This window comes from Suricata suricatta, chromosome 1, assembly GCF_006229205.1.
Source record: "Suricata suricatta isolate VVHF042 chromosome 1, meerkat_22Aug2017_6uvM2_HiC, whole genome shotgun sequence".
NCBI lineage: Eukaryota > Metazoa > Chordata > Mammalia > Carnivora > Herpestidae > Suricata > Suricata suricatta.
Window position 1 is genome coordinate 127,096,205 of NC_043700.1, and position 26,773 is coordinate 127,122,977.

Genomic DNA, 26,773 nt, shown 5'->3' on the forward strand with positions numbered 1-26,773 from the left:
AAAATCTTGAAATCTACCTGTCAAATGATGGCTTCTCTCCACAGTCAAAGGCATCCTGGAGCTCCTTAACAAGGTTAGCCTGGCCTGGCAGTCGGAACAGACCCTCTTCCTTCAGCCCCCTTTGTCGGATAAAGTCCACACACTGTTCCACCAACATTGGAGCCAGACGGTTCCCATATCTCTTCTCATAACGGACAGTATCTTCAAGTTTCTGTCCAAAAATGCCTGGAGAAATACAGGATTACAATGAATCTGAAGAATTTATATCATCTCATTCTGTTAACCTAAAAAACAAAACCATACAAACCCACCTCCCCGAACAGAAAATCTCAATGTAAAGGAAAAACAAAGATTAAAATGCTGGCAAGCATGTAACAATTAGTACTTCACATTTTTACAGAACTAAATCCATTATATACAATTCTTCAAATGAAGAGGATTTGTGATATGCTGCTCTTTCCTCCTATATTCCATATTTAGTCCCTAAACCAAGTAGAAATAGGAAGTTGAAGATATATATTTTGATATAAAAACACTGCAATAAACAAAACTCTAATTTTAGGTTTCCTTTTCTTTTTCTTCCCTTTTGGGATAGAAATTGTGTTGAAAAGCATAACTATTCTGCAGAGAATAGTCATTTGGTTACAGTTGTAACTTTTTGTCCAATTTTCACTTGGTTTAAATATTATTCATTTCTTTGTTCACCTTTTGTTTTCAATCAAGTGACAATGCCGTGATTATAATCAAGATGATAAAACCAGGAAAAAATGCCCAGAATTTTCATCCACATAAAATATTTCAGACAGTGTTTATCTTTTGAAACCTTAAACCATTAATTTGTTTGAAGGGGAATAATCTGAATTATGAAGCAGAGCACACTAAAAGTGAGGAGACAGGGTCATGGTGGTTTATTCTAACAGATGGGAAGGAATATTTTATCACACATTGTCTACAGCTGCCAACACATGGTGGTAATAAAAAGCAGGCCAATTTTGATCAGTTTTTTTAATGATTTTAAAATAACCACAAGGGATGAATTCCTTGCTTCATGCATTTGGAGCTGAACATCCCCACCATTCACCCTTGTTACCCCACTGATTAAGAAACAATTCCTCTAGGCTGTTTGTAGCTGATGTGATCGGTTCAAGATTAAGTCATCAAGTTGGAGCGCTGACTTTCAGGGCCCGCAGTCCCAATGGAGTCACGTTGTATGTTCCAAGGCATCTGCAAGTGGTGTTACTACTGATGATGAACAGGTGACTGGGCTGGAAATGGGAGGCCATAATGGCTACATGGAAGGGACTAGACCCATACAATATGTTAGCCCCAAAGACAGCATTGGGTGCCAAGGAGGACCCTAATATTATTCCTTCTGTCACCAATAAGTGAATAGTGGGCTGTATGTGCGAAGAGGACAATAGTGTTATCATCAAGTTGCAAAAAGGTGAGACCCAGTGATGTCCTCCCTGTGGATTCCATTATGAGCTGGTGCTCTACCAGTTAGTCCACTGGGCCTTTCTTTACACCAGCTTACTCAAAATGTACTGTAAAGTTTCTTCTTTCCAAAAAAGAGTGGGCATTGTATTGATTCTTCTCAGAAGAAAAAGAAAGAGAGAAAGAAAGACGGAGAGAAAGAAAAAAACCAATGCCTCTAAAATATATTAATATCAGGTGGCAGCTTGGCAAAAATGAACAACCTATGGGGGAAAAAATGTAGAGAAAGCCAAAGCAAATGTCACTCCAATGTTCCCAGATGGGATGAATATCACTAAATAGTTTTAGTGGTCTAATGGTTTCATAAAAGGGAAAGAAAAATTAGTGTTGCATGTTGAAATTGTGTAAGACTCTAGAATACTTGGGGAATTATTTTGAAAACAGTAGGATAAGAATTTGACAATAAGAACACATGTTTTACCTCCCTATCTGTAAAATAATTTATGAATGAATTCAGCAATATAAAACCATCATATCCCAAGCAATAAACACTGCTACCAAAGAGAATATATCAGCCCTGGTAGAAACAATAACTATTGTTAACTATTCAACACCTGATATCAATTCTAGCATTAATGGAATTCATGTCTTCCTTTTAGGAAAAATGTTGACTGAACTAATATTAATATTCAAATACAGTGAAAGCCATATTAGAAAATGGCATCTTCTAAGGGCAGGAAAATTAACGTAGGTAACGGCTCTGTTTATGGGCTTTGAAACAAGTAGTTTCTCAATAGTGTGGCAAACATTGTTTGCTAACTCAACAGACCTTCATTTCTCTATTTTCTCTTGTCATTTCCATTTTAGGGTCTGGAAAATTAAACACCTTTCCCACTTTTTAAGAAGCCTTCTAGAGTCTCTTGGGAAACTTTGTTGTTGTTGTTTGATGAAAGAGAAAAACAGCTGGAATTGCCAATTACTCCTTTTTCTTATCATGAACTTGGACATGCTTTTTGTCAATCTAAGAGTTATCTTTTGATCATTAGATAGCAATCATGAGGGAAAGGCTGAAAGATTCAGAGACAAGGGGGATGAAATTATTTTACCACTGACCCAACAACAGAGGCATGTTCTTTATGAATATTTTAATGTGAGAAAAATGCATCTTTAATCACTGTTAGCTGAGTTTTCAGTTACAGCATTGTGAATTCTAGCCCATACAGTGGTAATAGTGATTTTGAAGGCATTTTAGCATTTTAATAACAAAGCTTGAAGACTGTTTATGAATGGAGGACATTGACTCTTTTACTGTGGGGTTCTTTGATGCTTATTTGCCTGGGAAGTTTGGATTTTTATTCCGCCAAAATTAAGAAAATAGCCTTTCAAAGGCACTAATAGTTCATTTAAAAAAATAACAATATGGACATCTGGGAATACATCTTACGTATCTGTGGTTTTTTCACTCATTGTTTTAAATTGATGAACATATTATCTAGAGTTTACCTCTAAATCCAGCAGAAAATCTACTAATGATGTTACAATTCAACATCTATGTGCACTATAAATGAGAACCAAACTTCCAATGTTTAGTTTTATACAGAAATAAAAAACAGTCAAACATTCTTTTCTCATAATTCTCAGGATTTTTTTTTCCCCAACAACTTAGGAATGTGCTAAAGCAGTAAGCTTTGCTTTGTGGCTATTCTCTCTCTTTCTCTTTCCTTCTTTCCTTCCTTCCTTTCTTCTTTCCTTCTCTTTCCTTTCCTTTTTCTTTCTTCCTTTCTCCCTCCCTCCTTCCTTCCTTCCTTCATCCTTCCTTCTTTCCTTCCATTCTTTCTCTCATTCTCCCTCCCTTTCTCTCTCTTTTTTTATACACACAGCCTTGCATTTGTGATAAGCATATACTTAAGAAGTATAAGTACAGCAAGAGGGGCACCTGGATGGCTCAGTCGGTTGAGTGTCCGACTTTGGCTCAGGTCATGATCTCACCATTTCTGAATTCGAGTGCTGTGCTGACAGCTCAGAGCCTGGAGCCTATTTTGGAGCATGTGTCTCCCTCTCTGTCTCTGTCCCCTCCCCAGCTCATGCTCTACCTTTCGTTATCTCAAAAATAAATAAACATTAAAAAATTTTTTAAAAAAGTATAGCAAGAAACTAAAACATCTTTCCATTTATTTAGTACCTACTATACCTACTATATGCTAAGTCCTTGACATATTCTCTTATTTTCATAATAAATATGCAAGGTAACTATATTATACATGAGGAAATTGGGGCTCAGAGAGATAAAATAAATAACCCAAGGTAAGTTACGCAACACCAAGTGTCAGAATGAAAGTCCATATCCAAATTTATTTAGCCTTAAAATCTTTGCTCATTCCCGAATACTAATTCTCTTCCTCATTGTTTAATCACAATTATCATATGTCCTCATTTTATAGTAACTTAAAATATCAATAAATTCTAAAAATGAATAGAGTATCTGTTCTGTGCTGTAGAGAGAGCTAAGAGCTAAGATGTACTTACGTATGCCAGACACGTGTACAAGTGGTTTATCAGTATTTCTTTCATTTAAAAAAAGCTCACAGCACTCTGCGGTAGGCACCACTATTTTGCCAAGGAGAGGACTGAAGTACAGAAAGGTTAAGCAACTCGCTGAATGTCACATAGCTAGTAAATGCTGGAGCCAGGATTTCTTCAAGGCTGTTGGATTTCAGAGTCACTCTGTATCTATGACACGGTGTGTAAAATAGGTGAAACACCTTGCTATTTACTAGTTTTCCGACCTAAATTTCTGTCATCACACTAGGAGGAGTGATTTATGCTGAGAAAATGCAAATGTGAAGGTCAGGAAAAAAAATGGAGGAAAGGAAAAGACTCTGAATACCTTGTGCCTCCTGTCCAGGGAAATGATCTCCTTTATGTAAGGACCTCTGGCTGTTTAGCAGTATACTATACCAGACAGGTAAAGCGCATCGATGGCGGACACATGTACTTAGAGATTTCTGTGGGAAACAAGTTTTCTGCTGTAAATCCGGTGTCACAATGAATTAGGAAATGATTATAAAAAAACATATGCTTCCCATTTTATGACACTGAAAGTAGAATGTCCCAAACATCTCTGTCCTACAATGGTAGATCTAAATTAACGTCATCTATGAGCGTGTGTGTGTGTGTGTGTGTGTGTATGTTAAAGTTAGAGGGGATTTTTTTAAGTTGTTTTGTTTAAGATTTTCACTGAAGAAGCAGTGAAACTTCAAATTTTAAGATTAACAGGAAAGCACAAAGGTCATGAGCCTATCTCCAACCAGCGGCACCGGGAAAAGGTCACGTTGACTAGTAGATTATTGACAGGAATATACCCTGTTATTTGAGTCATGAAAACAGTTCCAGTTATGTTCATTTAAATTCCCAAGAAGGTTGCACAGTCCCTGACAAAACCATCCCTGGAATTTCTGGGTGACAAAGGTACATCCTGTGTACTTGTCTTGGAAATACATTGGTGGTATCATAAAGCATCACCAAGGTGACTTCACTGGACTGAGAAAGTAAATTACATGGGTGACTTTATTACACTTGTGGGAGGCTGTTCCAAATGGAGACAGAAAGAGAGAGTGAAGGGAGAGAGAGATCTAAATCTCTTTCAGGATTTGTGAGTTTCCTCCTTTATGTGTGATATTTATACTCAATAGCTAGAGGCAGCTTGTGAGATTGCTGAGTGTGGTCAGATAAATGTATTCAAATTCCGCCCATCTAAAAATGAATACGCAAACACAAAGTGAAATCTTCTTCGACTTTCTGTACCTTGCAATAATTTGTTCTTTTTGCCCCTTAATTCCCAGTAAAGTTATAACTCTGAATCCATTTCATCACTTTCTAGCCTTTTGCCAACGTACTGCAATTTGGACTCTGAAACTGTCATTCTACTAAAGGAGCTTTTTCTATAGTCACCAACAATTTCCTAGTTGCCAAAGCACTGAAAGCCAAATTTATTTTTTATATTTCTTCATGCCTCACTCCCTTTTAAATGGTCAATGTCACTCTTCTTTACTTCCTCTCATGTGTCACATAACTCTTGCCTTCCAGAATCCTCTTATCAATCTCCTTCTTACTATGCTACTTGTTACACCCTTCTCATAAATTTATTGGTCCTCCGGGATCTGTCTTCAGCCGTATTTTTATGCTACTTGACACAATTTCTTTGCTTGACATTTAATCTCACTATCAATTATTCCCAAATTTGTATATCAATTCGGGCCAGAATTGGGTAGTGGCAGAGAGAGAGGGAGACACAGAATCTGAAGCAGGCTCCAGGCTCTGAGCTGTCAGCACAGAATCCAACGCAGGGCTTGAACCCATGGATCACGAGATCATGACCTCAGCTGAAGTCGGACGCTTATGGGACTGAGCCAACCAGGTGCCCCGTTAGCATTGGATTTCTAAATGCCCATGAGACCCCTCAACATGGATATTTCAAAACATTCTCAAACTCAGAATTTCTAAAATGAAGCCACCTTTTCTTGAAAACCTGTTCTACTTCCTGTAATTCTGATTTTTGTTATCAGTTCCAATTATCCCTCCAAACCTTTGAAGTGCTATCTGAGAGTCAAACTAGATTCTCCTTCCTTCCTGATCCTCATTTAATCACCACATTGGCCCCTTCCAAGCTCACTGCCACTACATTAGGCTAGATCCTTAATAACTCTTCTATGAGTTTTTGAAGAGCCATGTACTCATTTCAGGCAAGTGCTGCCATGATGATCTTCATAACATTTAACATGGATCATGACATTTCTTTGCTTAATTTCTTCCCGTGGTGCCCACTGGCCAACCAAACTCTTTTTCTTGAAATACCAAGTCTCCACAATATGAACTCTGCCTCTTTATCCACCATTTAATCAATGAATGTTTAGGTAGCACCCACCGTGTGCCAGGCACTGGACATGTCCACCCTCATTTCTCCTGCTTGCTCACAAACACATGCTGGACTATTAGCTGTTTCCTAAATGCAATATGACTTATCGGATCTTCAGGCTTCCTTCTGGAAGGAAGGTTTTGCCATCATGAGTCAGCCTACGGAAACTTATTCTGTAAATGTTTCTTTTTCATCTTCCTTCTCTGCTCTGACTACAAAAAGAATCAAGATTCTACCAAACATTCACTGGTTATGATAGATTCGGACCTCCTTAGATTACAAGTTTTCTATCCATATAAGATTTTTTGGTTACTTAGAAGGTGTTGGTGACAGACTGAGGTAAACTTTGGCTGTCTTTGTTTCTTAGTTCTGGACTAAATTGGATGACTTTTATTTTGATTTGTCTATATATCATGGTTGAATGTTTATTTAAAATAAATATTATTATAATCTTGGTGATGCCCAGACTTATTCTGCCAGCAGCATTGCAGTAAGCAGAAGGATAAGTAAAAGCAAATTCTCTATATGGCTTAGCATGTGATCTCTAGGAAGAAAAGGGTGGGAACTCAGAAAAATCAGCAACAGCAGAGAATTTGAGAAAAAAAAGAAAATTGTTTAGCTTCTGACTTTTCATCAGCATACTATGGCATTTTTGTTTTGTTTTCAAGATTTTATAGATATCAGTGCCTTAGCCTGAGAATTGTGATGATTGTCATTTTACATTGGAATTTTTCATTTATTTCCATCACCCAGGAAGTGTTTTGTTTTAATAAACATATTAATTCCACAGACATTTCTGGAGCCCTTGATCCTTACTCACTTTGGCATTAAGTTCTAGGGACTTAAATAAGAGAGTTCATCTGTATGTCTTAGTGCAGTCAGGCTGCTGTTACAAAATACTCAGTAGACTGAGTAGCTTACACACAACAGAAATTTATTTCTCATAGCTCTGGAGGCTGGAAGTCTGAGATCAGACCAATACAGTTGAGCTCTGGGGAGAGCCCTCCTCTGGGTTGCAAACTATCCATTTCTGGTTGCATTCTCAAGTGACAGCATAGGAAGGAGTGAACAAGCTCTCTGGAGCCCTTTTACCAAGCCAGGCACTGATCCCATTCATAAGAGTTCCACTCTCATGACCTAATCTCTTCCCAAAGGCCCCATCTCCTAATACCATCACCTTAGGCATTCGGTTTGCAACACAGGAATTTGGAGGGGACATACAATCAAAATAAAAGACATCCAATTTAGTCCAGAACTAAGAAACAGAGCCAAAGTTTACTTCAATCTGTCACCAACACTTTCTAAGTAATCCAAAAATCTTAAATGGATAGAAAACTTGTAATTCAAGGAGGTCTGAATTTACAATAATCAGTGAGTGTTTGGTATAATCTTTCTTTTAATTTTTTTTTTACCATTTATTCATTTTTGAAAGACAAAGAGAGACAGAGGGTTAGCAGGGGAGGAGCAGAGAGAGAGGGAGACACAGAATCTGAAGCACATTCTAGGCTCTGAGCTGTCAGCACAAAGTTTGATGCAGGGCTCGAACCCATGGACCATGAGAGCATGACCTGAGCCGAAGTCGGATGCCAAGCTGACTGAGCCATCCAGGCACCCCACAGAATCGTGATTCTTTTTTGTAGTCAGAGTGGAGAAGAAAGGGGAAAAAGAAAAGCTTTGAAAACCTAGTAAGTATAATAATGTCAATACAGTGGCCCAGTGGCCTAGGTCTCACACCACTTACGTTCAGATACCACGCCATGCAATTTACATGTATTTTCTAATTTGACCACTCACAAGTATTCTGCAAGGAGATATCCCTTCTACAAACAGATTCAGGGATGCTAGGTGACCTGAGGTCACATAACTAGGAAGTGGCAGATCTGGGATGCAAGGTCTTCCTTTTCCACTATATTACATTAATTCAATTCAGTCATATATTTTTTTTTCCAGAGGTTAACTGACCACTGTCTTAGGAGAATATGGAGAAAATGTCTAATTCTGATTTCTATCTAAATGATTAAATCTGATTTTATATAATGCAGATGAATCACTGCCATTCCAGGCAAGAGCATGGTCAGTCTTGTTCATGAACTTCTCAGCCTTTATATATAATTTGTTGTAGTGCTTGTCATGGAGTAAGTAATTATTTATGTTTCTTTATCTCCAAGGAGCATGTGAATGCATAGATTCAAGACAACCTCTTTGTTTGCCTACTCAACTCCAGAATCACTTGGTAGATGTTCCATAAAATTTTGATATTACGAATTAATGAGCTGCACCATTTATAGCACCATTTAAAATTGTACGGATGTAGATAGCAGCATCTATTGGACAAATCAATTTTCGTAAATGTGTTTACAATATATACAACATACAATAATGTCAAAGAAATGTTGGTTTTATTCACAACCGTGACAAAGATAGCCTATTTGAACTCATGATTGCTTATGGGCCTGTAGGAAAAGATACATAATAATAATGTACTTCATTAGTTTGCAATAAACTTTGAATTCTAAATTGAGCAGACCTATTGCCATTCTTCACTCTGGGAAGAAGTAAACAGATGTCTCTCTCACTCTCTTTTCAATCTATCATCTATCTTTTACCACAAATGTGTATATAGCACTTAAGATATTTATTTACTTATTGTTTTCAGAGAGAGAGAACAAGCAGGAGACAGGCAGAGACAGAGAATCCTAAGTAGGCTCCGTGCTGTTAGCACAGAGCCTGATATGGGGCTCAAACCCACAAACCATTAGATCATGACCTGAGTTGAAACCAAGAGTGGGATGCTTAACTGACTGAGCCACTCAGGTGCTCTTAAATCTGTATGAAGCACTTTAAGATGGCCATGAAGATAAGGTGGCCAGGTGGCAGCATTTAAGAAATATACGGGTTACACAGAAGGCTTGGGTCAACAGAGAAGGCTTGTTGAAGAAATGAGAGCCAGCAATTCCTAGAAGGAATTATAAAGTTTCAACAGAGAGCAGAGAGAGGGTGTTACAGAATAATGAAAAAAGGCAAAGCGCTGACATAGGACATATGTGTAGGAAGGAAGAGTGGGACATTCTGAGTAATTGGGAGTTTATTCTCCAGGGAATAGATGGACCTGGTTATAAGGCCTTGATAATTATATGAAACAGGAGTTCCTCCTGGGAGCAATAGGGACTCATCAAAATGTTTGAGGGGTGCCTGGGTGGCTTACTTGGTTAAGCGTCCGAATCTTGGTCTCAGCTCAGGTCATGATCTCATTGTTTATGAGTTCAAGCCCTGCGTCAAGGCTATGCACTGTCAGAGCCTGTCTGGGATTCTCTCTCTCTCTGTCTTCCCCTGCTCTCTCTCTCAAAACAAACAAACAAACAAACAAACAAACAAACTTAAAAAAATATCTGAGTTGTAGGACAGTGCTTGAGAATACAATTTCAGGAATACCAATTGGTCAATGCTTTACAAATGGCCTCTGTGTTGCAGAAATTTGTGAGGAACATCAAGCTGGAAACAAGTGCGGATGGATGCTGTCTTGAAGAGCCACTTCTTAGGTTAAAATAAGTTGTGTGCATGAAGCAATAAGGCACAGAGAACTAAGGTGATGGAAACATAACAGGAGCTAGAAGTCTATAAAGATGGAAGAATCAGTGCATGACCACTGACTGGTGACAGTGTAGCGAAAGCTCTAGGCAAGTAATGGTGACTTATCTCCAATATGAGAGCAACTCAGGAAAACAAACAAACCAAAACCTTCAGTGTGTCCTGTGAGCATAACATCCTTAAACCAGCTAACTAGTCTATTGTGACTAGAAATTAACACTAACATTCAGGAACCAAAGTAGTTGGTTGCTTATGCTGCTTTGCATATTAGATATTAGGCTTACAGAAGTTAAAAAAATTACGTACATAGTGTTAAAATCAACAGGATAAAAATACATTGTAATCGTTCTCTCTGGAGAACATAAACCCAAAGCCAGACCATCCCCCAGCTTCCTGCCTAATAGATGCTTGTAAGTTCCTACCTTTTTAAAACCACTGGGAAAGCATTTTCAGTGATCTTTATTAGTACCCGCACAAAGAAACGGAAAGATGAAAAGGACAATAAAGGACCAAAGGGGTCTGGATGAGAAAGCAGCCTTGAGAATTAGTTAGAGCCTGCTCAGCAGGCAGGCTCCGGGATCACCAGGCTTCTGGAAACTCTAACTCAACTCCACACTTCATTCAAGGGCATTTCTAAAGCTGCAAGTCTTCTCTGCTGTTGGTCTAGCCCTCACAACGGTTAAAAAAAAAAAAAAGTTTTAAATGTGGATCAGGAAAAGCAGACGCATCAACATTCTTTGCTTCTGGGTGCTTTTCCATGAATCATGCACTCCTCCTTTTTGCTTTCATTGAAATGACCTAAGCTGATGCTCTCCAACAGGCTTGGCTTGACGGAGGCAGAAACAGGGTGCACTTCTTGAACTACTTGAGTACTCAGGGGATTAAACAAAGCACAAAGGAACACTCTCTTCTTAAGGTAGCATGGTTTGGGGACCCAGGATAGAAAGAAAAGTGCATGACTTCCCATGCAGGATCTTAAACAAAGATGTAAAAACACCCCTTTGAGTCCGAGTCCGAGTTGGGGCTGGAGTGATTAGTGCTGCGCACACAGAAGCAGCTTCTCTCCCAAAGCCTCGCTGCGTAATTGTCCTCCTGCAGCCAGGAAATGAGAGAGAGGCTGGTGTGCCGCTGGCTCTGGCTAAAAGGGAAGGAAACTTAAAACAGCCCCGTGCTCCCTGTTCCTCTCCTCCTCTATGGTTCTGACAGAAACCAGAATACAGTTTTGTAAATTAGAAATCTGTTAATCCTTGACTCATGTGCTGAACATTCCTCAGGTTACTAAGACTTTGCATAGCACAGGACAATAGTTAAAAATAACCCACAGGAGATGGTAGATAGAAGCTGTTCCCCATTCCTGTGGGTGCCATTTGCCAGCCCGTGGGGCTTTTCTTCGCAGGCACTGCCTTCCCTCATTGGTATTTAAGGAGAAAGGGAAGAGGGCGTAATGATCAACAGTCTTAGCCAGGATTCTTGCAGATACGCTACACTCCACTATTGGAGGGAAGGTGGGAAAAGGTCCAAAGCACCTTGCTCTGTGCTTCAAAGATATCAATTGTCCCCAGAACATCTCCTGTTACAAATGAGCAGCAATAGCCTGGAAAAGTGGACTCTCTCTGTGTGTTTGGATAAACCCAATTTAGTTGCTGAAGGCTAGAAGAGCTGGAAAATGAGAATATGTCCTTAAACAATTACTCCCTAGTTTTTTTCAATTTCTGTTGTTACCTATTTCTCTGTCAATGATGCAGTCTTAACAGTAACCATGAAATCTCTACAGATCTATAAAATATGAGACAGATATCCCTCACTTACCTTTGTGGATGAGAGAGGAATATAAATGAACAACTAAATTCCTTGTTAATAATATATGATAATGATTATAGGTAGAGCTCAACTGCTCAAAGGGAAAGACTCAGAAAGAACAAGGTTTAATATTAAAAGTTCTACTATATTTTGCTTTACACAAGCATTTTTTTTCTTACTTTGTTTTCTTCTCTCTTTTGTTGGTTAGTAAGTAGAAAGGGTTAATAGGTAACAGATCAAAGAAAAAAAGGAAAAAGAACCTTAGATGTTACTCATGTCTGCTCCTGATTAAATTGTTAGCTTACTATATATGACATTAAATTATAATTACCTATTCCAATTTTAAAGCAAAAGGGCATTTAAAAATAGTTTGATACAGAAATGTTTCCTAAAAGCAGTTTATTTTCCCCCATGAATACTCTTTAACTCCCCCTGCACAAATCAATTCTGAAATTCTTAGCCTCTTTTATCGATCAGAAATTGTTAAATATTTCCCACTTCTTGTTCCTGATAGCTCATATCTTTGGCCTCTCCCAGTGCTACCTTTTGATATATTTGGAAAGTCAAGGTGACTCCTATTTCGAATCGGTGTTAGTCAATATGGTTGAAAGGCTCCTGAAAAGGGGTCACTGCAGAGCATCTGATTACTAAAATTAAAATTTTCTCAGCAGGGGAGAGGAGGCCAGCACGAGCAGCTTGTGCTGGGGGGAGAGCAACAAGGGTCTGAGAAGGACCGATTTCAAGAAGTAACAACATGGCTGCTTGGTGTGGGTCTGAGAAGAGCCCAAGGTAGACTTGGCCCCTTCTTTCGGAATGGCCAGGCAGGCTTACTCGGTTTTCCATCTGTCAAGGTGATCCCTATGGGACTATCATTCTCTAAGCCCCACCTACCTAGCCCATTCATCGTCATAAACAGATCAATACGAATCTTGAAAACCAAATATAGACAAGCAGAGACACATAAGTCAGTGTTGTACAGTTCTAAGCTCTTGGTTTTCCAAGTCCCATTTTATCTGAATATAAACTGACCTTAACGCACCAGAGGATATATGTATATTTTTAAAATGGACATTAGCAGATCATCTACCTACCTTTCCGAAAACTAAAACACCGCTTGATTCTTCTGTATGTAGTTTTAGGAATGAGCGGAGTTGACGCTAAGGCACCCGAGGGCCGGCCCCCAGCATTTCGGTCTTCAGGCATCATACAGGCCCGAAGTCCTCAATCAGTTCCAGACTTCCTTTAAAACCTGCCTCTGTGCAATACCCCACAGCCACTCCTTCTCATGTTTATTTGTTAGGGTTGAAGTGCTGATTCCTAGAACTTGAAGGCTTTGATAGTCCAGGTCCCGAATCAGGAATAAGTTACCATCTCTCGTTTACTTCTTTTTTTGGAAAAAACTTCCTTTTCTCTCACCTAATCCAAGGAGTTTTAAGGTTCGGGTATTTTGCTTTAAGTTTCTGCAGACATTCCAAAATGTCACAGCAAAAAGAACCGCAGCAAGCTGCACCTTCCATTCAAACAGCAGGAACTGATTGGTTTTGTTTTTTGTTTTTTGTTTGTTTGCTTTTTATTAAGAACTGTCTTCTCAGCTGGAACTGGGGGGACTGAGATTCCTTTGGAAAGGTCAGCAAATAGTCGTGTACAAGGGGGGGAGAAAAGGAACGAACAATGACAAAAAGGCCCCTGAGGAATACTTCAGGACAGTCCTTGCTGGCTCCTTTCATCTGAACGAAAGGGGAAGCAAATAATGGCACCTTCTCCAGAAAGCATTTCAGTGCATGATAGGTTCTTTGCAAAGGACTCCCCCGTTCCTTTTATAGCGCCCCTCATCCTTTGATGCTCTCTGCAGGCTTCTCCCGTTTCCCTTCTGTCTTCAAACTCCCGGGGCTCCTGAGGGAATCACCACCAGTGCCATTCCAGGGAGCCTCCTCGATCCGCGGAGGCGGCAGCTCTGCAGGGAGCTTCTCCTCCCCCTCCTCTGCTCCGTCTCCCCTTTTCTGAATGAGGGCTGGGCGGGAGCGGGCACAGAAGCCGCCGTCACCGCACTGTGGCTGCGACTGCCTTCAGTGCCCGCTGTCACATGCAGCAGGTGCAGCCACAACAGTGCGAGGGGAGGAGGGAGAATGCCACAGGGCGTGTGAACCCCGTTCTTCCTCGTCTGACTTTGTATTGACTTCTCTGCCCTTGTCTGAGCAGCTCCTATAGAACTGGCTGCCTCAGCCCCTCCGGAAATCAAAAAGCACCAAACCAGCCGCAAGGGGGTGAATTTTCACCCCCTCCGGACTGCATTTGTTCTCTTCCTATACAAGACACTTTCAGAGATGTTGCAAATGACTCGATCTGTGAGTGTTGATTTAAATGTGTATATCACGAAAACACATGTATGCCTACTGGTACATACGTGTGTCTGTGAAATAGAAGAATATTCTCCATCTGGTAACAGAGAACCTGCAGATATAATTATCAGAAAAGAAGTCAACTCAACTCATGTATGTCTGTTTATACATAGTTATACGTGTGTATTTCTCTGGTTATGGTTTGAAAACTATTCCTGTTTTCAACTTTCTCCTCAGCTCTTGTGTGCACCTCTCCACCCCAGATCCCATGTCTACCCACACTCTCAATCCAACTCACTGAACGATTTACTCACTGAGTTAATCATTCATCCACCTGGCTGTTCCACGAGCAGATGTGGAATGCTAGTGCTTTAACCCCAACTGACCCCCAGAGGTCTCTCTGCCTGCCTTCCTAGCCATGACAGGGGCGCTACAAAACGGTGAGGAATACTACAAAGGTACTCCCCTTAGGAACCTCATTATGCTGACCAGCATGCCCAGAAAGGTTATGGCTTGTCACTAAAGGAATCAGTAGTAGTTTCTTTCCTAGGCTTCATACTGGTTTTTCTCTTCAGTGTCATAGCATGCTACTAGGAAAATAAGGAAGCACACAGGGTAACTCAGTATAAATAAGACAGTGGCAATGCCAGACTGGGAAGCATCTCGCCAGCCGCAAATGTCACTGACCTGAGCACTGGCATGGACAGGACACATGTAACCCCAGGACTCTGGAGCTGGAATGAATCTCAGTTAAAATGGTTTTGTCTAATTTTTCTATTTCACAAACAAGGAAACTGAAAGTCCAGAGGTAAGACACCCCTATCCAAGATCACACAGCTGTCTATGTCAGAGGTAAGACCACATTGTCTCCTAATTAACCCCTGCTTGACCGCAAGCCAGTTATTCATCATGAGGATTATTCACATTCAGTATTTTTACCGCATCAGCGGGTCTCTGACTCAACGTTTTTTGGAAGGAGACAGAAATACAGGAAGAATCTAATTCTGTTAGTAGCTAAAGTTAGACAAAACACTCAGACCTAATGAACACTCCATGGATTCACACTCTTCCTATACCCTGGGCTAGGCACTTCTGTACACATTGCCTCACAAGCAGTGGAGAAGAATTATAAAACAAAACAAACAAAACAAAAAAGCCTAAAACAAACAAACAAGCAAAACAAAACTCCTAAGCTTTTCCAAAGCTAGATAAATGTTTTGACATTCACACTTTTGACTTTTAGGCAGAAACTGTATTGGGGAAGCAACTGTTAGGAGTGGTTTTAAGCAGATAACACAAGGCTGAAGAGTCTAGAGTCAATACTGAATATTGATATCAGGGTTGTCGAGTGAATGTCCACTCCCATTTACATTGGTTTCCTTCCCTTTCTGATTATCTGTGGTAAGTTTCCTTTATTAAATGAAAAGACCTGCAAATCCAAAGCCATGGCTTTTTACATAATAGTTTTTCATTTCTAAGAGACTGAAAAGTTTGGCAATCTCCTTGGGTTGCTCCTATTTTTAATAAAATGTCTTCTTACTGTAATGGTAAAGAGGGAATATTTTACATGTATATGCAGCCTGAGCAAAGATAAGCTTAGGTGTCTCACGAAAAACTTTAACTTTTTAAAACAAAAATTGTGAAACTGCAGTATTGGTAATGAAATGCCCCTTTTTTATTGTTTACTTTATTTTATTTTTTTATACAATTTATTTTTTTAACATATGCAATTATTTTCCGTCCTTTACAATACAGTAGTTTCAATGATACTCCAAACAGAAAAGCAAAGTAAAAAATCAAAACCCCCACTTCTATTTCATGTAATTAGACTTATACAGAAATTAGAAGGTTATGTAACAACTAGTTAATCACCTAATTTCACAGCTATCTGAAGTGAGAAATGCCCTTTTTTAAACAAACACATTAAAAATTTATCCAAAGGTGGTATATAGATATTATAAATCAGAGTGATATGTCACCTTCCAAATGTCTTTTACAGATACCACTTAATCAGTGAACATGATATTTAAGTGTTGGGAGGAAGATTAGAATCTATGAGGCCTTTTTTTTGGCTTAACTGATGCTTGGGTTTCATAACTTAGGGAAGAGAAAGATATTTTCTTATCAAAGACAATGATAGCAATTGAGGATATTTTTAACAACCTTTTTGAGATATAATTCACAAATCATAGAATTTGCCCATCTTGAGTGTACAGTTCAATGATTTCTAGCATATTCACAGGTAAATACGACTATCAACATAGTCAGTTTTAGAATATTTTCATCACTTCAACATTATGGCTATTAGCAATAATGCTGCTCTGAATATGCATGTACAAGTTTTTGTGTGAACATATTTTTTTAAAGTTTATTTTTGAGAGAGAACAAGAGACAGAGTGTTAGCAGAGAAGGAACAAAGAGAGAGGGAGACACAGAATCTGAAGCAGGCTCCAGGCTCTGAGCTGTCAGCACAGAGCTTGATGCCGGGCACGGACTCACGAACCGTGAGATCGTGACCTGAGCCAAAGCTGGATGCTCAACCAACTGAGCCACCAGGGCGCCCCTCAACATTTGTTTTCATTTCTCTTGGGTATGTATCTATCTAGGAGTGCTGCCATATGATATTTCTCCATTTAATTGAATGAGGAATTGCCAGACTCTTTTCCAAAGCAGCACAACCATTTTACATTCCAGTTAGCAATGTAGGAGCAGTCTGATTTCTCCACACCCTCCTCGATACTTGTTATTATTGGACTTTCTAACTCTAGCCTTCCTAGTGGGTATAAAGTGTTAGCTCATTGTGATTTTGATTGGCATTTCCCAGATGACTAATGATTCTGAGCTCATGTGCTTTTTGAACATTTGCATGTTTTCCTTGGAGAAATGTTTCTTCAGATTCTTTGCTCATCTTTCAATGGAGTCAAACTGATTCCAATATTTAATTTCTCTTTAATATTGATTGAGTTGTAAGAGTTCATTATAAATTCTGGATGCAAGTTCACCACCAGATACACGATTGGGAAATACCTCCTCCCAATCTGTTGGCTATATTTTCACTTTCTTGGTGGTATCAATTCAGGTATTTTTGAAAGACTTGAAAAACCATATTTATTTTAATTATTGCTATTTAATTTTTGTTATGTTTTCACGTACCAGTAAGTACCAGTACCAGTACCAGTTTTATTACCAGTAAACCATGGGCTTGTAATTGTGGGTTTGTCATTCCCACAGTAGAGGTAATAGATCACACTAATGCGCAAGAAAGCAAGAGGAGGTCCACGAATCAGAGGCCATGGGTTTTCTTCCTAGTTCTGTTACTCACAGTGTGGCTGACATTTGGCAAATTAGTCACCTTCCCTGGGTCCTAATGACCTAATCCACGAAATGTGGGATCGAACTCAAACAGTGGTTTTAAAATATTCTTTCTCTGTAGAAAACATATTTTCAGTGAAATGTTAAGTGGACTCCTAATAGATAAGATAAATAAAAGATCTTTCAGTTATATAAATTTATTTGAAACTAAAATTTTTACTATTTCTTTAAAATTCAATCAAAGAGCACAGAGGGGGTATGTTAATGAAAGCATTTGAAACCCTAGATTATGGGTGACAGTTGTGATCTTTTATCAATGTCAATATCCAGTTTGGTTTTATATTCTGTATTAACTTAAAAAACCTCTAATGTTCACAAAAGATTTATTGCAAATTGAGCACTTTAGTTTTATTTTTTAATTAAAAAATTTTTAAATGTTTATTTATTTTTGAGAAAGAGAGATACAGTGCAAGCAAGGGAGGGACAGGGAGAGAAGGAAAAACACAGAATCCGAAGCAGGCTCCAGGCTCTGAGCTGTCAGCACAGAGCCCTAAACGGGGCTTGAATACATGAACCGTGAGATCAGATGCTTAACCAACTGAGCCACCCAGGTGCCCTGAATGAGTAGGAAAGTGGACGGGCCTCGAGGGTGTCATGCTAAACGATAAGCAAAATAAGTCAGGCAGAGAAGGACAGAAACCGTATGTTTGCACTCATAGGTCTAACAGGAAAACAGGAGAAACCTAATGGAGGACCAGGGGGAGGGGAAGAGGGAAAGAGAGTTAGGGAGAGAGAGGGATGCAAAACTAGAGAGACTGTTGAATGCTGAAAATGAACTGAGGGTTGAAGGGGAAGGGGGAGTGGGGGAAAGAGGTGGTGGTGATGGAGGAGGGCACTTGTGGGGAAGAGCACTGGGTGTTGTATGGAAACCAATTTGACAATAAACTAAAAAAAAAATAAAAGCTTGTCTTGCAATTTTATAACACTCTTCAATTAAACAAAAGGGTAGAAATTTTTTTTACAAGAGCACTGTTTCTATGGTAGGTACTCTATGCTAAAATATATCTCTTTACAAGTAAATTTGAACAAGCACTTACAAAATCCCTGAAGGATAGGGTATAACATAGGTACATAGTCCCCTGTTATCCATGGGAAATATATTCCAAGACTCTCGGTGGACAGATGCCTGAACCTTACATATGTTATGTTATTTCCTATAGATACATACTTATGATAAAGTGTAGCTTAAAAATTGAGCACAGTGAGAGAAGAAAAATAAAACTAATAAAATAGAACAATTATAACAATACTCTGTAATAAAAGTGGTCACTTTCTCTCAAAATATCTTGTACAGTATTCACCCTTCTTGTGATGATGTGAGTTGCTAAAATGCCTATGTGAGGAGATGAAGTGGGGTGAATGACATATGTATTGTGACACAACATTAGGTTACTATTGGTCTTCTGACAATAGGTCAGAAGGAGCATTATCTGCTCCTGGATTGTGGTTGACCACGGATAACTAAAAACTGCAGAAAGTGAAACCGCAGGTGAGGGGAACTACTGTACATATCAACTTATCAACCACTAGAGCATCCTTGCCAACTTCATAAATTTGAAGACTTAGATGTAGTTCTTGTCTAGTCCCACTGGGATAACTTCTGGGACTCGTGGGCTGGTGGGACCTCCTGTGGTCACTGATAAGATAAAGCTAATTGGGTCTCATTCATTTCTCTTAAGAAAAGGACAGATAGAAGAAGAAGAAAGGGAAAGAACAGCACACTGAATGGACATAATCCCTGCACAAAAATATCTTCCTTCAGCAGATATTAAGGAACCTTCTAAACTCAGAAGCCCCAGAAATTTGATAATAGGGGGGAAAGAGAGTCTTTAGAGATGACACGACTGAGTACACCTCTCAAGAATGATTATGAGCAACCCTCTGCTAATGTTGTGGGGCGGTCTCATCCCACAGCCTTTTCAAATGTTTTACAGAGTCATTTACTAGCCATTTTAGTATATGAATAGGGTGACCATATAAGTTGTCACCCAAATAGGACATCAAGAAAATGAAAAGCAGCTCTATCAATAATTACCTTGGGACAACAGTTGTAAATCAGATTGTTACTAGGCAAACTGAGATGAATAGTCGCCCTGGTTAGGACCCGCCCCCTTGCTCAACAGAAGTCGCTGCTAGAAAACAGACAATTTGCAGACATGTATCATTCACTTGGTAAAATCTAACTTTCCAACATCTTTGAAGTTATTCTAAAATGTAGAATGGGGAGTCAGCCTAAGAAGTATCTAATATATTAAGGAGAAAAAAATCATTTCCGAATTCAGGGTGCTGCCAATAACCAAAAGAGAATATAAAATAAATATTAGCATTTTAATTGGTTTGCTAAATATTAATTTGATTTAATATAATTTATTTTAGCTACATCAACATAAGATAATTGGGTTTTACATTTTGGGAAGTGCATGTTGGCTATAGATAAATTTTTTTGAGTGCTTCTTGTTTTGGTGTCCCTTACTGAATTTTTACTTTAAATAATTTTTCTGTTTATATTGTATCTGCTTATCTATTTTAACACTTTTATGTTCCTTGATAGACAAAGATCGTGTCTTTAACTCTTTTTTCCTCCTTTTAGTTCTATTTATAGGACTATTTAGTTTATTCTTCACATGGCACATTCTCAAAACTATATTAATTAAGACTTTTTTTTACATTTATTTCTTTTTGAAAGACAGAGTGAGACAATGTCGTAAGTGGGAAAAGGAATAGAGAGAAGGAGACACAGAATCTGAAGCAGAGTCCAGGCTCTGAGCAAGCGTTTAGCACAGAGCCCGACGCTCGAACCCATGAACTGTGAGATCATGATCTGAGTTGAAATTGGACACTTAACTGACTGAGCCACCCAGGCACCCCAAACTAAGACTTTAAAAAATTTATCAAATCCACAGACACTTTTCAGATCACAAAGCTTTTTCTTTACTCTAGTAATCATCAGATTATCATCTAGTGTTTTGCTATTTTTCTTTGATATCACTGAGAATCTTGGGGCTAAAATCCCTTCCAAAGTTCCTAGTCAAAAATGCTTTGCCCCATATCTGCATGGTCTTATGTAATTTACATTACGGTATTATTCCCATAACTATTTATTGTTAGTGGAATGGAAAAATTCAAAACAATAATATCATCCTTTTTTATAATTCAAGATATTCATAGAAAAAGGTTGGTGATTGACACTTGATCTAAACTAAACCTCTGGGAGTTACTTAGATATACACCTTAACAATAGCATGGAATAATTTATTATTTATTTTAACACTCATCCATTTAAAAATAGGAGCTGATAGTAACGTCAGCTGGGAGGAGGAAAAGAATGAACAGGTTTGGTCAACCTTTTTCCATGTTCTATATATACTCACCTCCTCCAAAAGGTCCCCATATGACTCGGCGGATGGACTTAACCCAGTCTTCCATATCATTCTGGGTGCTCGCCATAAGGAGGTAGCTCTCATGGTTTGCTGTCATCCGATCTCGATCGCCTCCTATAAGACAGGAACACATGAGTGTATGCTCAGCTGAAGATTCCCCATTAGCAGCTGTGCCCACCCAGTCAACTGGGAATATTTACCATGGCTTCAGTATGAAAAAAAAATCTCTGCTTAAAAAGGTAAGGCTCTTACGTTTCCAGGAGAAAACTGGAGAACAAATGTCATTCCCCAAACAAAGCCTGCCTTTCTGTCCTAGCAACGCCCATAAGTCTGCATTAACGTATAATCCAATCTATTCACACTGCACTGCTGAATAAGGAGAAATGGCAAAGCAAAATGAAAGATGGAGAAATAATCCACAGAGTCTGGATATTGGAAGCAAGTGCTGAGCAGTTTGAGTACTGCTCAGTCCACACATAGTGAGGCCACCAAGACATTGGGGGGGGGGGGAGCAGGGGAGTTCTAGGAAAGGGAAAAGAAAACTTTTGACTCAGAGGTCCTCCTCTATTGCTCCATCCTGGAAGGGAAACCTCTTCCCCAGAATACACCTGCGGGGGGGTTGGGGGGGCAAACAAAGAAAAGAGGAGAAGAACGCAGAAGCCTGGCCCACCGATTAAACCCCTAGGTGGTCCTCACACCAAAGTGTGAGCTTTGAAACACCTGTGGTGCTCCAAACAAAAGCTTGATGGTTTCTTAGTTCACCATCCCTCTTAGTTCACAACCCATATACTTTTATTTTTTTGAAGGTTTTGAATTCATTTTTTTAGTTAACAGTTTATTACCAAGTTGGTTTCCATATAACACCCAGTGCTCTTCCCCACAAGTGTCCCTCTCTATGACCATGACCCCCCTTCCGCCTCCCCCCTCCCTCTTCAGCCCTCAGTTTGTGCTCAGCATTCAAGTCTCTTATGATTTGCCTCACTCCCTCTCCCCAACTCTTTGCCCCCTCCCTTTCTCCTTCCCATGGTCTCCTGTTAGGTTTCTCCTGTTAGACCTATGAGTGACAACATATGGTATCTGTCCTTCTCTGCCTGACTTATTTTGCTTAGCATGACTCCCTCTAGGTCCATCCATTTTGCTATAAATGGCCAGATTTCATTTTTTCTCATTGCCATGTAGTATTCCATTGTATATATAAACCATATCTTCTTGATCCATTCATCAGTTGATGGACATTTAGGGGATTTACCCAAGGGATACAGAAATGCTGATGCATAGGGGCACATGTACCCCAGTGTTCATAGCAGCACTTTCAACAATAGCCAAATCCATATACTTTTAAAACTTTATAATCTCTAATATCAACGTTGAAGTGCTAGACTTCTGATGCACATTATTTAATTTCTTAGGAGATGCTTTCTACCATTTACATTTCCCTGGTGACTTAATTTTCTCATTGCTAAAACAGGCATAACCAGATATGACCTTGAAAGAGGTCTCGAGGCATGGTTTTTCTCTTATGGTTAAAGGAGTATTTCTGAAGGCATGTGTCAGCAACCGTACAGCTTCACTTTCTTTGAAAATAATTAGTGTTGTTCACAGAAGGAATAATAAGGGAAATTTAACTGAATTCTGATAATATTTTGGTTTTATACTAACATCTAAGGTGACCCAAATATTTATGAACATTTACGTGTTCACTAAGTGAACACTAAGAGTCATACATTTGCAGCCTTGAGCTGAGTTGATTCATATGCAAGTGTTGTGTTTGATGGAGGCCTTGCTATTTGTCTCTAAGTGGATCTCCTCCTTCATGAGGAGCTTGCATGCTCCAATCCACAACAGGCTCACCACTCACTGTTCTTTGCCATCCAACCCAACCTGTACCTAGTGGTGAAAGCTGTAGGCATTGAATCTGCAACCTCTGAATTCTATACAATTGTCCTAGGTTGAGGAATACAACTATTCTACCACTGATGTAAATTTACAGAGCAGGTGAAAGGTCAGAGAAGTGAAGTAACTTTAAGCGAGATGAACAACTAAAATTGGTGATGTACATTTTAATAAAACTGGATGGAAGTAGGAGGGGGGGCTGAGGAACTGCACCAAACTGGTTTCTTAACATTGACAAAATTCTTGAAAAAATAAGACTAATCTCACATTATAAAGAACACTTCACTGGGAAACAATGACCCTTGTACGTCTGTAGGTCTATCCTCAGTCAGTCATCACTTTAGGCAACTTGTATCTGAAAAAGCACAGGCTCAGGAGTCAGAAAACCTAGCTGCAATTTTAATTTTACCTTATATTAGCTGCATGAATTCCGAGAAATTACATAAGTTTTGAAAACTTGGGTGTTTTTAACTACACTTTAAATATAAAAACACTGCTATAGTACATTTTTGTAAGAATTCAATGAAATAAAGACTATTAGCCCTGTGTTAGGGTAAAGGAGAAATGCTGCAAATATCAGATCAGTCTCATTTAACTGCCCCACACCAACACACGCAAGAAGAACATATTGCATTTAATTTCATTTCAGAGGGGCACCTTGGTAGCTCAGTTGGTTAAGAGTCTGACTTTGACTCAGGTCATGACCTTGGAGGCCCTCCCTTCACCCTGTCGGGCTCTGTGCTGACAGCTCGGAGCCTGGAGCCTGCTTCAGATTCTGTGTCTCCCTCTCTCTCTGCCCCTCCCCACCTAGACCTCTGTCTCTCTCTCTCTCAAAAATTAATAAACATTAAAAAAATCACTTTAACCTCAGAGATATTATGTATAGGAGGTGCTTGGAAACAATTGGTCTATTATATATATATATAATATATATCTAGTATTTCCAATACTAATTAGAAACAATTAGTCTATTATATATATATAAATATAATATAAATACATTTGATATTATATATTTATATGTTATATATAATCACATGTTAAATATATAAACATTAATATATAATATATAATATAAATAATATATATTAATAGTATATATAATACAAAAATATGTATTTGTCATTGTATATATTATGCACATAATTATTATTAAAAGGCTATCTTTGATATCTAACAATGCACATTAAAATTATATACTGTACATATATGTAAATATGAAACACATTAATATACATGCACGTGACCACGTAACATACAAGCGGCAGAAAAACTAAATGACGAAAGAAAACACTTCACTTGGCATGGCACAGTACTAATAATTTATTCTGTGATCTTATCCACTTACCACAGTACCAGCCAAAAGTCTACCATTTTGAAATCAGAATATTTTAATTATTGTGTTTGCCTAAGGGACGCTTAGTGATCTAGGCGGCTAGATCCTGTTGTGTCACTCCCAGCCCGGGCAGAGACAGCCTAGGAACGAGTGAGTGACAGCCACTAGCGTGTGTTTCTGCCTGAAAGCAGGGAAGAAAGAGAATGATGAGCACAACGGGCCATTACCCCCTGACTTCTCATTAGATTTTCCGTCTCTGCCAGTGGTGCTGCATGTCTGACCCTGAATCTCATTTAGACTGCCAATCCCAGATATGAAATCCCATCTGTGAATTTCACCTGTGGATATGGACCTTCATTCCTCAGTGTATTAACAAGACAAGGGGAAAAGATTTAAAAATTTTATATACTAGTCTCAGTGGAAATATAGACTCATTGCTACCAATGCGATTAAAGCAATTGGAGACACTTAGACAAACATAAACTAGACATGTACTAAAAATACGTTAATTTTCAAGTGGACATACCATCAGTTCTTTCATTTAGTATTTCTTAAATGTTTTTTATTTATTTTTGAGAGAGAGAGACTGCGTGAGCAGGGTAGGGTCAGAGAGAGAGGGAGACACAGAATCCGAAGCAGGCTCCAGGCTCTGAGCTGTCAGCACAGAGCCTGATGTGGGACTGGGAACCCACAAACCGTGAAATCATGAGCCCAGCTGAAGTCTGGCGCTTAACTGACTGAACTACCCAGGTGCCCCAAGATCTAATTATTGCTCGAGAGACAGTGTCATGGTTATCTTCAAATCCTGTGTGCATATATACATGTGTATATGTATGTGATATGGCATATGATATTAAAGCCAGTATATGCTCTCCATTTTTGAATTCTGCTTGAAAATAAATACCTGTACAGCTTTATATTTATTTTTTAATACTACTTTAGACTTGCACACATTTTCATAGGACACATGTTTCAGAAAATTATACACACCTTCAGATATTAGCTTGGGAGGGTAACAATGCTTTGGTGCGAATGTTAACACTTCAAGCATTTGTCATTTTAAGTTAACTGAGTAGGTCACATCATTCAATTTTACTTGTTTATATGTAATTGAAAACACGGGTGTATTTTGGGGGGTATATTTATATCTGCCTTTGATATAAGTCTTTCTTTCCCAGAAATAATATAGATATTCTGAAATAAGATAAATACTCAAAATTAACTTCTGTAAAAATTAAAAGGTAGAATAAGAAAAGTTTAATGAATTTAATAGACTAAGAAAAAACTGAATTAAAAAATTAAAAGGTAGGTTAAAGAAATCTGCAATAAGGTAAATGTATAGTTAATTTAAAAAAAGAGGTGCGGTATCTATTGACCATAGGAAAACTTTGACTCCTCTAATAATTATAAAATAACAATTTAAGACATAATATTTTTTACGAATTTAAAATTTTCATTTGTAAGTAATGTCTATACCTAATGTGGAGCTCGAACTTACAACTCTAAGATCAAGAGTCACCTGCTCTATTGACTAACCAGCCAGGCACCCATGCATAGAATTTTTTTTTAATTTAAGAGAAATATTGGAAAAGATATGCCAAAATAAAAGGAATATGGATAATGTTTCCTATGATGCAGCCATGAAAATAGGATTTTGATATGAATTTTTATTATACAAAAAGAAACACACATTTTTACATGTGATATTATCTCAATTTTCATAAAGGCAGAAAGCTAGATATATAAGATACTAAATAGAAATACACAGTAATTTTAACAATGGTTATTTCTGAATGATAGGATTGGGAATTTCTTTGCTCTTTTTTGAACCTTTCTGTGTTCTCCAGATGCTCAACCCTGTGTTGTTCCGTCTATTCCAGATGTTCTATCAGGTATTATTTTATATGAGGAAAAAAATTATGGGAAAGAGCAAATGATCAGAATGAAATGGTCATGAAATCACTAATCCATAAAAAGCAAGGTGAGCTGGAAGGTAATTGCCACTAATGCCACTCAGTAATGCTTAAGAGTGCCCACTAGAGTTCTCACTAATTTACCTCATCTCCCTCTTTCCTCAGACACTGATTTTTGAGGACATCGCCAAAGGAAGATTTGGGACAGGTGGCCAGTGCTGCTCAGAGCACAGACCACATCATGTCGCTAGGATTTCCTCAGTGAAAAGGAGACTACTACTATTATGTGCATTACCTTTCTTTTCTTTTTTTTTTTTAATTTTTTTAAACATTTATTTATTTTTGAGAGACAGAGAGAGACAGATCATGAGCAGGGGAGAGGCAGAGAGAGTGAGACACACAGAATCGGAGGCAGGCTCTAGGCTCTGAGCTGCCAGCACGGAGCCTGAAGCGGGGCTCCAACCCACCAACTGTAAGATCATGACCTGAGCAGAAGTGGATGCTCAACCGACGGAGCCACCCAGGCACCCCTGTGCATTACCTTTCTTAAAAACATATTTAAAAAATATTTTCCAAATTTATTGTGTGGAAATTTCCCAAATAGTTGCCAATGTAGATTTTTGTTATTTTTCCTTAGAGAAAAATACTTGTAAATTGTCAAAATTATGAACTAAAAAGCAAAGCAATTATTCAGAAGCAAAGTATTTATATGTGTACCATCTTGAGTAAAAAAAACCTTTAAAAATATATAGTAAATTATTTCCTGTGTTTAAATTTTAAAACAAGTTTTCAAGGGAAACTGT

General features: G+C 38.6%; 1 protein-coding gene across 5 annotated transcripts in view; it reads right to left on the minus strand.

The window, feature by feature from the left end:
- ARHGAP24 (Rho GTPase activating protein 24) overlaps positions 1 to 26,773 on the minus strand; it is a 484,571-nt gene that overhangs the window by 47,380 nt on the left and 410,418 nt on the right. For 4 of the 5 annotated variants that reach the window (XM_029943691.1, XM_029943700.1, XM_029943722.1 and 1 more), the window contains 2 exons: positions 20,820 to 20,942; positions 18 to 225 (listed from right to left, as the gene is read on the minus strand). In XM_029943691.1, coding sequence (XP_029799551.1) covers positions 18 to 225; positions 20,820 to 20,942 — 331 coding nt within the window. Of the gene's footprint in view, positions 1 to 17; positions 226 to 12,828; positions 13,482 to 20,819; positions 20,943 to 26,773 lie in introns of those variants that run through there. The other variant, XM_029943708.1, reaches the window with a different exon arrangement.